The sequence below is a fragment of the Aquila chrysaetos genome, chromosome 4 (assembly GCF_900496995.4).
Source record: "Aquila chrysaetos chrysaetos chromosome 4, bAquChr1.4, whole genome shotgun sequence".
NCBI classification, from domain to species: Eukaryota; Metazoa; Chordata; class Aves; order Accipitriformes; family Accipitridae; genus Aquila; species Aquila chrysaetos.
Genome location: NC_044007.1, coordinates 14,258,359 through 14,271,763, shown reverse-complemented (window position 1 = coordinate 14,271,763; position 13,405 = coordinate 14,258,359). Strand labels below are relative to the sequence as shown.

Below are 13,405 nucleotides of genomic sequence, written 5' to 3'. Positions count from 1 at the left end.
TTTTTAGGTTTTGGAACAGGCAAAAAATTGAGAAAAATTAGGAAGAGCTGTGTAACAGGGCAAGAAGCTTAATTCTGTGGAGTGGGTGCTGGCAGTTAAGGGATAAGCTGCTGCCCGAGCATTCACACACCAATCAAGGAGTCGCGCGCACACCACTCGAGACTTTAAGTGCTAGGACCGGAGTCCCTTCGCAGCAGGTGACTCCAGGGAGCTGACGGGTGCCCCTTCCAACTCCTCACACACTCACCCTTGGGCACTGCTTCTCCCCTTAGGCTCAACCCTAGGTTCCCTGAAGCAGAATCTCTAATCAAGTCCTACGAAATAGAAAGCGTGATTTATTCTATCTATGATGCACAAATTAGGACAGCTCAAGCTGTCCAAATTACAGCCTCATAATCTTATCCCAGTATTGCCACGTGCTGTTTACATCTTGTTTGGGTGTGGTCCTCGTTCTCATGTGGCTTAGTTTGCCACCTTTCGTAACACAGTATATAGATTTAAAATGATCTCTGCCTGTTTGGAGGTGGTAGAGCAGAGAGGGTGTGATTATAAAGCTGATCACAGCAGCAGCATTTATAATGGAGAGATTCTGCTGATGCAGTCAAATGAGCACAAGATCCCCAGTGTCTGCACGACCTTTGTCTTGTGCTCCAGTGGAAGGGTTTTGTAAAAGTATTAACTATAATGTGATCAGTAGTACACAATAGGTTCTTATTAGGCCTCTTGAGCAAAATTTAGAATAGGAGGAGAAACATGGCCATTTAAACGTATTTGCTCATGTAGTTGAAAACTCTTTATTTTTTAGTGGCTACCATTAATCTGACTATATTAAGGATTTGCAAATCCTTAAACTCTTCAGTCTGGGGGAAGGTGTAATTCTTTGAATTGCTTGTTCTCAAACACTAATTAAGATTAAAATGAGAAATAAAAGCTTTCCCCTGAGGTATCAGCTTTGAGATGCCAAGATAAACTGGAAAAGGAAAATATTTCAAATTACTAGGGGAACAGGGAACAGGACAATAGTGAAAATGTGTCTGGAATCTTTTTTTCTTTCTTGTTCTTGTCTTTCTCCTTTTTTCCCTGTATTTATATACTGAGGTAGTGGGATTTTGCCTCTTCCCTTCCCCCTCCAACTTAAACTTTTCAAGAAACACTGGAATACTTCATATTTGTTACTAGCAAAAATTTGTAATATTAATAAAAATGTTGTGGTTTAAGCTGAGCCAGCAACAAAGCACCACAAAGCCGCTCACTCCTCCCCCCAAGCCCCGGTGGGATGGGGAGGAGAAAATATAAAGAAAAGCTCGTGGGTTGAGGCAAGGACAGGGAGGCGTCACTTACCACTTATGGTCACAGGCAAAAGACAGACTCAACTTGGAGTAGAAACAAAATCAATTCGATTTACTACAAATCAAATCAAAACAAGGATACTGAGAAGTAAAACCCAAACCTTAGAACACCTTCCCCCACCCCTCCTTCCTTGCCGGCTCAACTCCACTCCCAGTTTTCTCTACCTCCTCCCCCGCAGCGGCGCAGAGGGATGGGGAATGGGGGTTGCTGTCAGTTTGTTACCTGATCAGAAAGTAACTCCCAAAACACACGAAGTATGTTTAGAGAGGAGACATCGCTTTATTCTGTGCAGGTGCAAGGTGGAAGATTTCCACAAATCGAGCACACCTACTGAAGTTGTCAGTCCATACTTATACACTGCAGTTAAAGCACCATGCCTATCTAATACACATGTTCTGCCTAACTATTGCATATTCATTAAGTTGAGCAAGCATGACATGTTCTCTTGAGCAATCATCGCAGAGTCTCCTATGCCAGCACGGGGGTCCGTGGTGGTCTTTGGTGGTCCTTTGGGGAAGAATGCCCCTACTCCTTTTGTCCTTTTATGGTCATGCATCGTCTGAGGACACCAGGGTCTTTGTTTCTCTTGCCAACTCCTCCTTTCTCTATGGGGAAGAAGGATGTATGTCCTTAATTAGCAAGTCTGTGACTCTGAAATGTGCATTATCTGGTGCCTTGACTATTATCCAAACACTCCTTAAGCATCCTCTATTGTAAGCAGAATCTTAAACTAGATAAACTTTACCTTAAGTACACGTAATCTGAACAGTCCTTGAATAGCAAGCATACCACACTTCTCATGTTTTAGTTTTTTTCTTTAAGCTATCACCACCTTCTTATTTGTTAATCAGTCTTTTGAATGCTTGAGGCAACAAGTTCATCACATGCTGTCTCTGCCGCTCCTTCCTCCTCAGGGGGAGGACTGACTACTCACTTGTCCCCTGCTCCAGCGTGGGACCCTGCGGGAGACAGCCCTTCAGGAACTTCTCCAATGTCCTTTCCGCAGGCCGCAGTTCCTCACAAACTTCCCTGGCGTGGGTCCTTTCCGCGGGCCGATCTTCAGTCACAGCCTGCTCCAGTGCGGGCTTTACCACAGAGTCACGGCCATCTTGGGGGGCCTCTGCTCTCCCGCTCCCCTCCATGGGCTGGGGGGGACAGCTGCCGTCTCACCGCGGGCTGCGGGGGCATCTCCTCCTCCTCCTCTCCTTCCTCACTGACCATGGTGTCTGCAGAGGGGTTCCCCTCACATTCCAATACCCCACTCACTGCAGGTTCCCCTTCTTAAATCTGTTCTCCCAGAGGCGCTGCCATCGTCGCTGACGGGCTCAGCCTGGGCCAGCGGCAGGTCCGACTTGGAGCGGGGGAACCTTCCAGCAGCTTCTCACAGGAGCCAGCCTGCGGCCCCCTCCCCACTACCAAACACCCTGCCACACAAACCCAATAGAAAACGTCAAGCTCTTCTTGAGTTATTTATTGAGACAGTACTGCAAATATCTTATGAAATTAAGTGATTTGACTTTTAAAACTTAGTACGTCAAGAAGTATTCATTCTTTCCATTTCTATATCTACCAAAGTACTATGTGAAAAATAATCATGTCCAAAGCAGGATTCTAATTAAAGTTTACAATTTATTATATGAATAGCGGCAAGCAAACAGCGCTGGGTGCACCGGGAGCCTCTGCTCTACCTAGGCACACACCGTCAGGTCTAATTGTGCAGGTTAAGTACAGGTTCTACATACATATTCACTAGATTCCTGAGAAATGTTATACATATTCATTAGTTTTCCGGGAAACTATTAACAAATGTAAATGGAAACTATTAACAAATGTAAATGTCCTTTACGCAGGCGCATTGAAGGTCTCTGGTGGTCTTCAGGAGTCCTCTGGTGGTCTTCCATAGTCTTCCTCACTTGTCCGCTATTTGACCCTCCTCAGGTGATTCTGCGCAGTATGGTCCTTTACATGTTTTGATACCTTAGTGCTTGTTAGTGTTCTTATTATCTAAGTTCTCATTAGTGGTATAGCACCATATGGTTAGTTTAAGCTAAATTATCTACAAGGATGGGAACAAAAGGCAGGAGTTCTTATCTTTTCTGGCCTTATCTATTCAAGCAAGGCCTCTACTTGTGTCTTCTTAACAAGATCGTAAATTCATCGAACACTTAATTAAGTCTTGTGATCGCTCTTGGTTCCTTCTTGCTCATCATTCCTAAGTACCAGTACCAGTCTCTGACAGGCTTAATCCTTGACAAACACCAGTCCTTGGTATGTAAAGTTACAGAGAGACGATCATTAAGCAATAAGCAGTTTGTTCTCTATATCAATCCCCCCCCTTTTTTCTTTAAACCTTTGCAACTATAGGATTCCGCTACTTCTGAGAGACCGTGTGAAGTATTTTTCGACTTCTACTTGATGTCTGATTTTATTTCGTTTCCAACTTTTGTAATTCCCTACTGTTATATGGCTTTTGCAAGAACTATATACATACTCTCCTACTTCCCTTAGGCCTACGGTTATACAAGATCAAGCAAAACGGTTAAAGATTACATATGCAGAGAGGGTCACATTTCACCATGCGGCCCTATCGTTGTTCTATATAGACACGAATCAGGTTAATATATTTCACATACTATAAAATGTTTTCTGTGTAAAAAGATAGCAAACCCATCCTTTCACTGTTATTATCAAGTCCTACATTAACTTATTTTCAAAACTGCATACTCTGTGCCAGTGTTTAAAAATAGAATGTGTTTGTCTCTCACCCAGGCTATGCACAAGTGTAAAGCAGCGAGTGAAACTTACTAATGAATAATGCAGCTTCCCTGGGAAGAGTGTGTACAGTATTTCCTTTTCTTCTACAGATGTATGTTCTTGCAGTGAACACTTTACCATTATTTCAATCCACATATGCAAAAAAGCCTGTGTTTACCTAGCAGAACAGAACCTTCTATAATCAATGTATGTATTGGACACTGTTTGCCTAACTCTTCATTGTTTCTTGGTAGAAATGTAACTTTGCCGGTTAAAGGCTTGCCTTTTACTAAGACCAATTAAAGAACTTCTCTTAGTTGGCGGTTGGAGTTTCCAGATCTACTTTGTAGCCTTCATTAGAAAGGCGGCCCTTGCTACAGTCACAGGAGTTCAGTGCTGGTAACATGCTAGCTTTAAGCCAGCAGCATAGTCCAGCTCATCTTTGCTGCTGTAGCTCATTTTTTTTGCATGCTCTTCAGCTTGTAGCTCTTTAAGGGGTAAATACCAGCTGTAGTTAGTGTGTCTCCTAAAAAGATGTTAGTAACGTTTCTCACAGAACAGAAGAGAGCAAGTGATAGAATTTTGATGGTGGATTATAGCTTGTTCTAAAGCTGTTTTCTTGAGGCTGTTTCACAGTTATGTCCTGATGTTTTTTTAAGTTCCAGAAATTGAACTGAAAGGAGAATCTTGCCGATATTATTTCTTGCTACAAGGCAATGACTCCGGAGGATGTAAAGCAACCTTGATTCATTCAGCTAGCCAGATCAATGGTACGGCCACTCTTGCTGCAATAAATGGAAAGCTAAAGACAAAAGCAGAAGAAACAGAGTCAAGTAAGAGTTATTACTTATTTATTTAAGAGTACCTGAATGCACACAAATGCTACTAAAATTTATTTGTTCCTTTTATTCATTCTAGTCTGTGTTAAAAAGGAGAAAACAAGGAGGAATATTACATTTTAATGAGTGTATCTATTCTTTAACCAATATTTTGTCAAATTGATAAAAAATATAGTAAGAGTTTGTTCATTCACACAATTTACTACTACCATATTTTTTAAATTGACTATGTAAAGTTGTAGTCAGTCATTTCTCATGACTGTGATTAGTTGTAAATGTTTTAAACTACAGGGACATCCAAGTAATATTAATGCAAATCAAATTTGAAAAAACTTAAAGTTTAAAAAGTGTGTATTGTTGGTGTAAGGACTGAACAGCCCATGCCTAAAATCTAAGGAACTGTCTGTTGACAAGCCTATTTCACTGATGATTTAAAATAAAAACCGCAAGGCCAGCAGACGAGTTGAATTTCATTATAATGTCTTCAGTTACTTCGCAGATGTCCATATTACTGCAGAGTGGTTAGGGTATGAGCTAGCATGCATATCATAGCTGTTCCAGTAGGTAAGAGCATGTATGTAGATATTTATTAAGAGTAGTTGTCCTGTTACAACTACACGTACTAGATAACTGCTAATTTGTGTATTTGCTCTCAATAACACTGACAAAGCAAAAGCGCACAGTGACCTGCATGTTACCCGCTTATTTCCTTATTATCAAACTAAATCCATGTGCGATATGACTGACTGCTTACCATTTGTCCTAATTAAAATCCCATTAGTATGGTGTCAGAAGACTGAAAGTCCTTGACCATATGTTGGGAGAAAACTTTTCTTTCCTGATATCAAACTTAGGATCTTTTTATCTTCTTCAAATGTCAGTCATGTTAATTGTGTTGTCATTATATTGGTTTTGTACAGAAATTCAGACCCCTATTGCATGTTATCCCCCTGGTGTTCAATTGTAATTAATTTCTTTTTTTTTTTTTTTTTTTATGATTAGCCATATTCGAAGTCTGGTTGTTTCCTTTGAATATGAAATTTGTTTATCTGCTGTGTTTATGTCTTCTTTTAAGATGTAATGACCTGGTGTCTCCAAAGTCCTATGAGGGAACCTTAATAATAAATTTATCCTAATCTGTGCAGGCTTCTGTATTGCTGACTTTATCAAGTCTCTGCCACGTTTTTGTGGAGAGGAGATTGTACAGAGAGAAAAGAAACTGTCTCGTCTCCAAGTGTTTGCCTTGAAGGAATATCTCAGTAAGTAATGGGGAGAGCACTGGTAGGTCTCAAGCTAGTATTTAAAAGGTCTTTATTTCAATGTGACAGCTCACCTTACAAAACCGAGGTACGTTGATCACTTTGTGAAGAAAACGTGGAGCTTTAAAAACAAACTTTTTGTAGTATATCCATGATTGTATGTCAGATAACGACTTTTAAGTATTGAGGAAAAGAGAACACTGAACTTAAAATAAAGTTAGTGGGTGTTTGTTACACTAATACTCTGAATGTTTGAGCATAGTTTTGGAATAATTCTGTGGTACTTGGCTTTTTCTCTGCTTTGGTTTTTTAATGCTTTTTTTCCTCTAAAACCCTTACTGCTGGATGTGCCTTCTACAAAAATAAGAATTCTGTTTTGGGGTTTTCAGGGATTTTTATTTTATGCTTTCTTGCAAAAGCCTTAAACAGCAGAGAAGTATGCATTGGAGATTTATTACACTTATCATATCATTCATAATAATAACTGAAAGGTCATCCTCTGTAGATTTTCATGACTTTGCAGAGAAGTACATTTGACCGTCCTGATGATTTCTGCCTAAGTCCATTGCTCAGAGACTCAATTAAAACAAAAAATGCTTCTGAGTGATTGGCTAGATTATTGAAAATGGCATACTGTGAAGATAATTTAAGTGTATTATCATTAACAGAATACCAGCTTAAGGAAAATAAGATTTCTGCTGATAGTCTTGTCTTCTACCCCCCACCCATCTTGCAGTCATTCTCAGATTCCTGTCTACTTTAACCTTGAGCTTGGGGCTGCTTTAGAGCTTGTATTTTAGTTTGTTTTGAGTGGGTTGCCCATTTCCATTAGGATAAAGACTGAATAGGAGCAGTTGGGATTTGCTAGTCATCCTAAATCATATCAGAATTACCTGACCCTTGATATTCTGACCAAAGGGACCGGAACAGGCTATCAGTTATATTGGAGCCACACTCCTGCAACAGCTGTAAAAATAGGCGGGTAGGAGGTTCTGCAGACTGGAGCTTGTCATGTTTAGGCTCAGCAAGCCCAGGTGTTTGTCTCTTGGGGATTCAAACCTAGATATACTCAGTAATGCACATATACAGAAATTAAAGGACTGTAAAAAGGTGATTCACATGTGATTTCAGCTATTCTCACTGCTAAGTTTTTTCACTTGCCTATGGAATAAACCACCCATGCCTTGCTTAAGGGTACAATAGTAAGTCTCAGATTAACTTACTTGTGTTATTGTTTTGGGGTTGGGAATTTTCTTGTTTGGTTGGTTTTTAGCAGGCTTCAGTTATTCTTTGTTACTTAGCAGGTGCAGTAGCTTTTCTTTCTTTCTCTTTCCTTTTATAGAGAGAAAGGAATTGACCAAGCAGCCTCCAGTTATTTCTACTGATGAGTTTAAAAACTTGTTAGAACTTACAAGAGAAAGTTTTTTGGACCTGTGCAACACTAGTCTACCTAAACCTGTTCTACAGAAGGTTGCAAATAAGACTAGGTCATGCACTGTGACTTCTGGTAAGTATCGTTATTCGGAAAATAAACCGGTTATTCTCCTTTGATGTATTTTCATACCTGTTGTCAATTTCTTACTAAAAGAAGGAGAGTCTTTTACCAAAAGAGGGTAAAATAGAAGGAAAAGTAAAGTAGCTTTTTTAGGCCTTTTTGCAAACCAAAATTAACCTCACATTAACTATTACCTTTCTTTTCCTTGCCAAAAAATTATGCAGAAAAGGTTTCTGATCACAGCACCAGGCAGATTTTCCTTATATTTATATACTTCTATATATGTATAAAGGAGTTTATATACATATATATATTTCTTTAAAGAATAAGATTCTTTATTTCTATTAAGGGTTATCCACCATGTATTTCTTGCAGAATCTGATTTAATGGAGCCAAATCCATTGGAGTGGCCAGAAAGACATGTTCTTCAGAATTTGGAAAACTTTGAAAAAAACAAACAAAAAATGAGGTAATGGTTAAATACTGGAGATTTTCTTTGCAGTGACCGTTGAACATCACTCTAGAGGAACTGTATAAGTTGATAGCCATTCTGTAAACTGTTTTCAAATATATTGATAGTCTTTCAGAGGAAACATTGCTTAAGGCTAAAACTAAGTTTCTGTCAATTTCCAAAGGTGTATTTTCTTGGTATTTAAAGTAGTATTGTTTTGATTTTTATTGACAAAACGCAACTGAAATTAGCTAAAAGTACCATAGTTCCAAAACTAAGTTACCAAAATGGCACTACTAGAAAATAGTAGCCATAGTAGAAAAACACAAAAGCTTTTTTTTCTGCCAACATGCCCTGGGGAATAAATAATAAAGATAGAGCAGCAGGTTTTGTCAGCATCTATCAATGTGTTTCTAATCTCCTTATATTTCCTAAATAGTCAGTATTTAGTATCAGGTCTCAGGTAATTTTAAAGTAGAATATCCTATTGGTTTTATGTTTGAAATTTATGTTTAGTTTTGTTTTTCCTTCAGTGCTGTTTAAGTAAAACCTATAGACCTGTGTGTCACAGTACAGCCTATTGATTTCAGTTTAGCTCTCACTTAATATAAGACTTAATGATCTTTGCTAGGTCTTAACATGTTTGCTGACAGACCTTTGAAGCCAGGTGTCCAACTGTGTTTTTCTTAGTCACTTCCATCCAATTTTTGTCTTTCAAATACCATAGTTGACCATGGCCTAGATTGGACTTCTGTGTGTCAGAAATTCTCACATTAGATCTCTGCTTTCTCATAGGTATTATTATTATTGGCTTTTGTCTCAAACAGGTAAAGTTCTTCCTTCTGATTAGCTTTTGAAAAGCTTCCTGAAGGACATTTCTGTTTCATAGTCAGTTCATGTTTATTTCATTGTATTCTGAACTGGTCAGCATGTTGCTTAACAGTAGAAAGAGAGAACTTTGCTATGACTGAGGACATTAAAAAAAAATAGAGTGGAGAGTTGCATGCAGTAGTGGCTTTATGGTTCCTCTGCTGCATATTCTAAGTCTCTTTTTTTTTTTTTTTTTTTTTTTTTTTAATGGGAATTAATTTTTGATTCTACAGGTCCATAAATGGAAAAATGAGATGAATAATATTCTTCCCATGTTGTATTTCATAACTAAGCTCTCAAATCTGGAAGAAATTACTTCCTTCAGTAGGATGGTAGAAAATTTGCATCAATATACTTTATCATGAACATTCATGCAAATGTTCTTAAGGAGCAACCTTGTTCATTCTACTTTGGAAATACGTTTAATTGCTCCATACTAGCAATGATTTATTTTTTCTTTTTTTTAATACAACAAGATTACTACATTGAAAAGAAAAAAAATAATCTTAGATTGGTCTTTCTTTTCTTTTCCTTTTTTCAGAGTTTCTATGTTTGCACATTCATCTGAGCAATTGCTGGGGCATAAAGATAGCCAGCGGGAGTCATTGACGTTACTCGATGCTAAAGAATTACTGAAATATTTCACACCCGAAGGGCTACCAGTTGGTGATCTTCAGCCACTACAAATTCCCAAACGGTATGAATCAAGCATGTTAAAACCACTGAAGACCATACTCAGAACTGATGTAGGGGAATGTGAGTAACGACCAAGTGAAGTCTCAGAATGGCCTAACTGGATTTGAGTTTGTAACTTGCAACATCCTTGCATCACGTGCCTGCCAGTGAAATCAACTGTTACGGTCCTCCAGTCAGTTTTGCTATTTAGTTCTTTCAGAATCTGAAATGGCTGGCGATGATGATGTTGGTCCTATGCATTTAAATAACAAAATAATCACCTGATACACAAAAGTGTGCCAGTAGACCTTTGCCATGGCTATGTTACAAGCTGCTTCTACCATACGTGTCCATTTCCAAAGAAGTATTTCTAGCAAAGCAGAAGTTACTGTGGCAGAACTTTAATTTTACTGGTGTGATTTCTTTCATTCAGTGGAGGGGATACTAGGTGGGAAGATGGAAGTGTAAAAAAGGCAATAGCTGAGCCTGTTTAACTGTTTGTGTCTCATGTCATGCTGGCCCAGCATTCCTGTCTATATTCTTATGTGGTAAAGTGCTTAAAGGAAACTTGTCTACTCTGACTGCTTTGGAAGTATTCACCCTTAGTGTGTCTGCTTGTTAAGTCTTAGTGTATTAACCACTACTTCTTCAGCAGGAAGATTGATACAAGGAGTTAATGGAATAATTTTCAGGATCTGAACATCTGTTAGAATTAAGGCCAACCTATATAAGAATCAGAGAGTGTTTGTAGAAGCAGAGCCTGTGCTATTTGTGCAGTCTGTCATAGACTGCTAGGTAAGCAAGACAATCATTGTAGTCACTAGAGTTATATTTGTTGACCTTTTTAATGTTGAATAATAGAATATATAATGGAATCATTGGATACAGCCCTCAGTCCTTTTTTAAACTTCATTATATGTAATAAATTAAGAGTGCTTGTGAGAGGGAAAGGTTCTGTAGCATTTTGGAGATTTCTGTAAAATACTTATTGGAGTTTTGAAACTAACCTAAATATGTTCTGAGCAGAGAATTCAAGCAAGTTAGAAAATAGGCAGTGAAGGTTGAGAGTCTCCTACAGCGTTCTTACAGATGATTTAGGATTTTGGCTATAATGTAAAATATTTTTATTCCAATTAGTTGTGTGGGAAAGAAGTGAATAATTTTTCACTACAAAAATGTTTTTTTAATCCCTGATTTTTCAAAAGCCTCCAGAGAAGGTTTATAGCATAGAATACTTTGATTCTCTTGAATGATTTGCCTGGATTTCTGCCACTTATCATGAGAATGTATGATGATGAAACCTTTGCTTTGTAGTACATTAATGTGAGTCACTCTCATAATACGTAGACATCTTGGATATCTAAGGGAAGTATAAAGCCAAAATCAAGATACTAGATAATAAAGCAGACTAAATGTTTTTTGCTTGAAGGCTACAAGGTCTGCCAATGACTTGTACTGTACGTATGTATTCTGCTTAGTCCAAAAAGAAACCAGAAAACCTCTGAAAATCCATAGCTAGATTGTTGTCTGGGAGATGGTGAACCATTCCCTTTCTGACATACCAGGTTGCTGCTACTGTTGTGTCCAGCAGAACGCTGGACTCCTAGCTGCTCGCCCCTGCTGGGAGGTGCTCTGACTAGATTCTCTGCAATGTTTAGCAGCTTTGCACAGTAGATGTTCAAGTACAGTGACTACAGACCCAAAGATTTTCCTGACCAACAGAAGGAAAAAAGAGATTTTATGACAGACTGGTGAATTAAAGGTGTTTTCACTTGTTTTCCATGTTTGAGCTTAGAGGCGTGGTAGATTAGAGTTTTGGCTGACGGTCTTTCTAAACTACCATCTTGCTAGACTCAGTATCACATCTTTCCTGGGTGTTTTTTCCCAGATAATTTTTCTAGTGGTAATGGTGCAGAGACAGTCAATGTGAATAAAACTTCAAGCAATGTGTAAGTTTCAGATACTGCTATATCTTGCCTTCATCTCTTCCCTTCTTTAGAGATAAATGTTATGTGACTTTACAGGGTATGCTAGGATCTGGCAGCAAGCTCCTTCTGTCTGTCTTTCTACGGCTTATTCTGTTGAAATACTTTCAAATACATTCATATGATTTAGTTGCAGACAGTTACTGGCTGGAATTCAAACCTCACAGGAGGCAAGTGGTTAGTTACAAAGCCTGGGAAAGGTAGAGACAACAACTGTTGTTGTTAGGCGAGACAACTTGAAGCTAAAGGGAAGAAATTCACTGATTATAGCACTGGATTGAGAAATGGGACGTCAGTTCGCAGTTCCTCACAGTTCCTTCTACTACTCAGGTGTCCCATTGTGAAATGGGGTGACAGTTGCCTGGTTTTATTAATAAATTATTTGGAGCAGTGACCTCTAAACTGCTTGAAATGTCTAGGAGCTTCCGTAATAATAATAATAGCTCAGCAGGTATTAGTTAGTTGAACTTAATTCTCACTTCAATAAAGATTTAATTTTCTATCGATGCTGTACCCCAGGGGCTTAGCTACAAAGCATGCTGTTTTGGTCTTCCTATGTCAACACATTTGTTTCTGACTTCTGGAAGTATAATTTATCCTGATTGTAACTCGTTAAAATAGATCTGTATTTTTTTTCCTTTCAGTGAAAACGCATTCCTTTTGACACCAGAGCTTACTCCTCGGAAACTCAGAGGTTTGCCTTTTGAAAAAGCAGCTGGATGCCATTATCATGGACTTGAGTAAGTTTCCTGGCTTCTGTTCCCAAAATTATTTTTCAGCTTCCAGTCAAGGTATAATTAGAAACATTTCAAGCAAGATGAACATTAATTATGGAAAACTTTATGTATCCTCTTCCTTCATTGGAACAACTTTGCACATGCCACCTCTCCCTTTCTTACCTTTATTTTATTCACTGGTTTAAATTGCAACACTCCTGCCCTGATGGTAATGTAAAAACCTGTAAGGTTTTTTTCTAAGTTGTACTGCTGTAGCTATTCTCAGTGTGTCTGAAAATTTTAATTCAGAATTAGAAGTGGCAAGGGGAAGAGGGTTCATTAGTACATATCAAGTCCCTGGAGCAGCACATGTGTGAACTACATACATAGTTTCTACTTTGATATTAAATTGTAGGCACTTTCAGACTGATAGTCACGAGGTTTATGAGACCTGCTGTGAGGCTACCTGTATGTTCAAGGAACCTGAAAACAACACCAGCAGGCAAGTGTTAGTGGTAAGAATCTTCAAAAGGATTGATATGTTTAGGACTGTATTTAGTTCCAGACAGCCAGTGTTATTTATTTGTTATTGAGGAGAAGAGGAAAAGGACATAAACAAACACTAGAGTAGATAATTCAGCATAACTCTTCCGTGCAGACAGACTCTTAGTCTTAACACAGTATATATTAAGAAATGCAGTGGATACCAAGTGTAGGCAGTTCAGCCTTCATGCAAATTTCTGCCACTTCCTAAAATCACATTTTCAGATTATCAGAATGCTAATCAACTGCACAAATAGTTTGGTTAAGCCTGTGTTTTAGGTAATTTTAGCCACATTCTCTAGGGAAGCGAAGCAGTCATTCTATCTGTTCAGCTATCTCTTTCTTCTCTTTTTCTAAGTGATAACTCATGAACCTGCTAGCCTTTTTAGGTTTGTAATGAAAGGCACAGAGAGGCAACTAGGTAGATTGGAGAAATGCAGATTTGTACTCCCAGGTGTGGGAAGGAAG

At 38.5% G+C, this 13,405-nt stretch overlaps 1 protein-coding gene across 3 annotated transcripts in view; it reads left to right on the top strand.

Annotated features, from left to right (window-relative positions):
- The window catches only part of LOC115340277 (MDM2 binding protein), a 37,473-nt gene that overhangs the window by 10,444 nt on the left and 13,624 nt on the right, over positions 1–13,405 (top strand). For all 3 annotated transcript variants that reach the window (XR_005932200.1, XR_005932199.1, XM_030011628.1), the window contains exons 12-17: positions 4,764–4,937; positions 6,089–6,202; positions 7,545–7,709; positions 8,073–8,166; positions 9,560–9,715; positions 12,323–12,418. Coding sequence is in view for 1 of the 3 variants with exons in the window: in XM_030011628.1 (XP_029867488.1) it covers positions 4,764–4,937; positions 6,089–6,202; positions 7,545–7,709; positions 8,073–8,166; positions 9,560–9,715; positions 12,323–12,418 (799 nt within the window). In the remaining 2 variants the exon portion in view is untranslated. The remainder of the gene's footprint in view (positions 1–4,763; positions 4,938–6,088; positions 6,203–7,544; positions 7,710–8,072; positions 8,167–9,559; positions 9,716–12,322; positions 12,419–13,405) is intronic.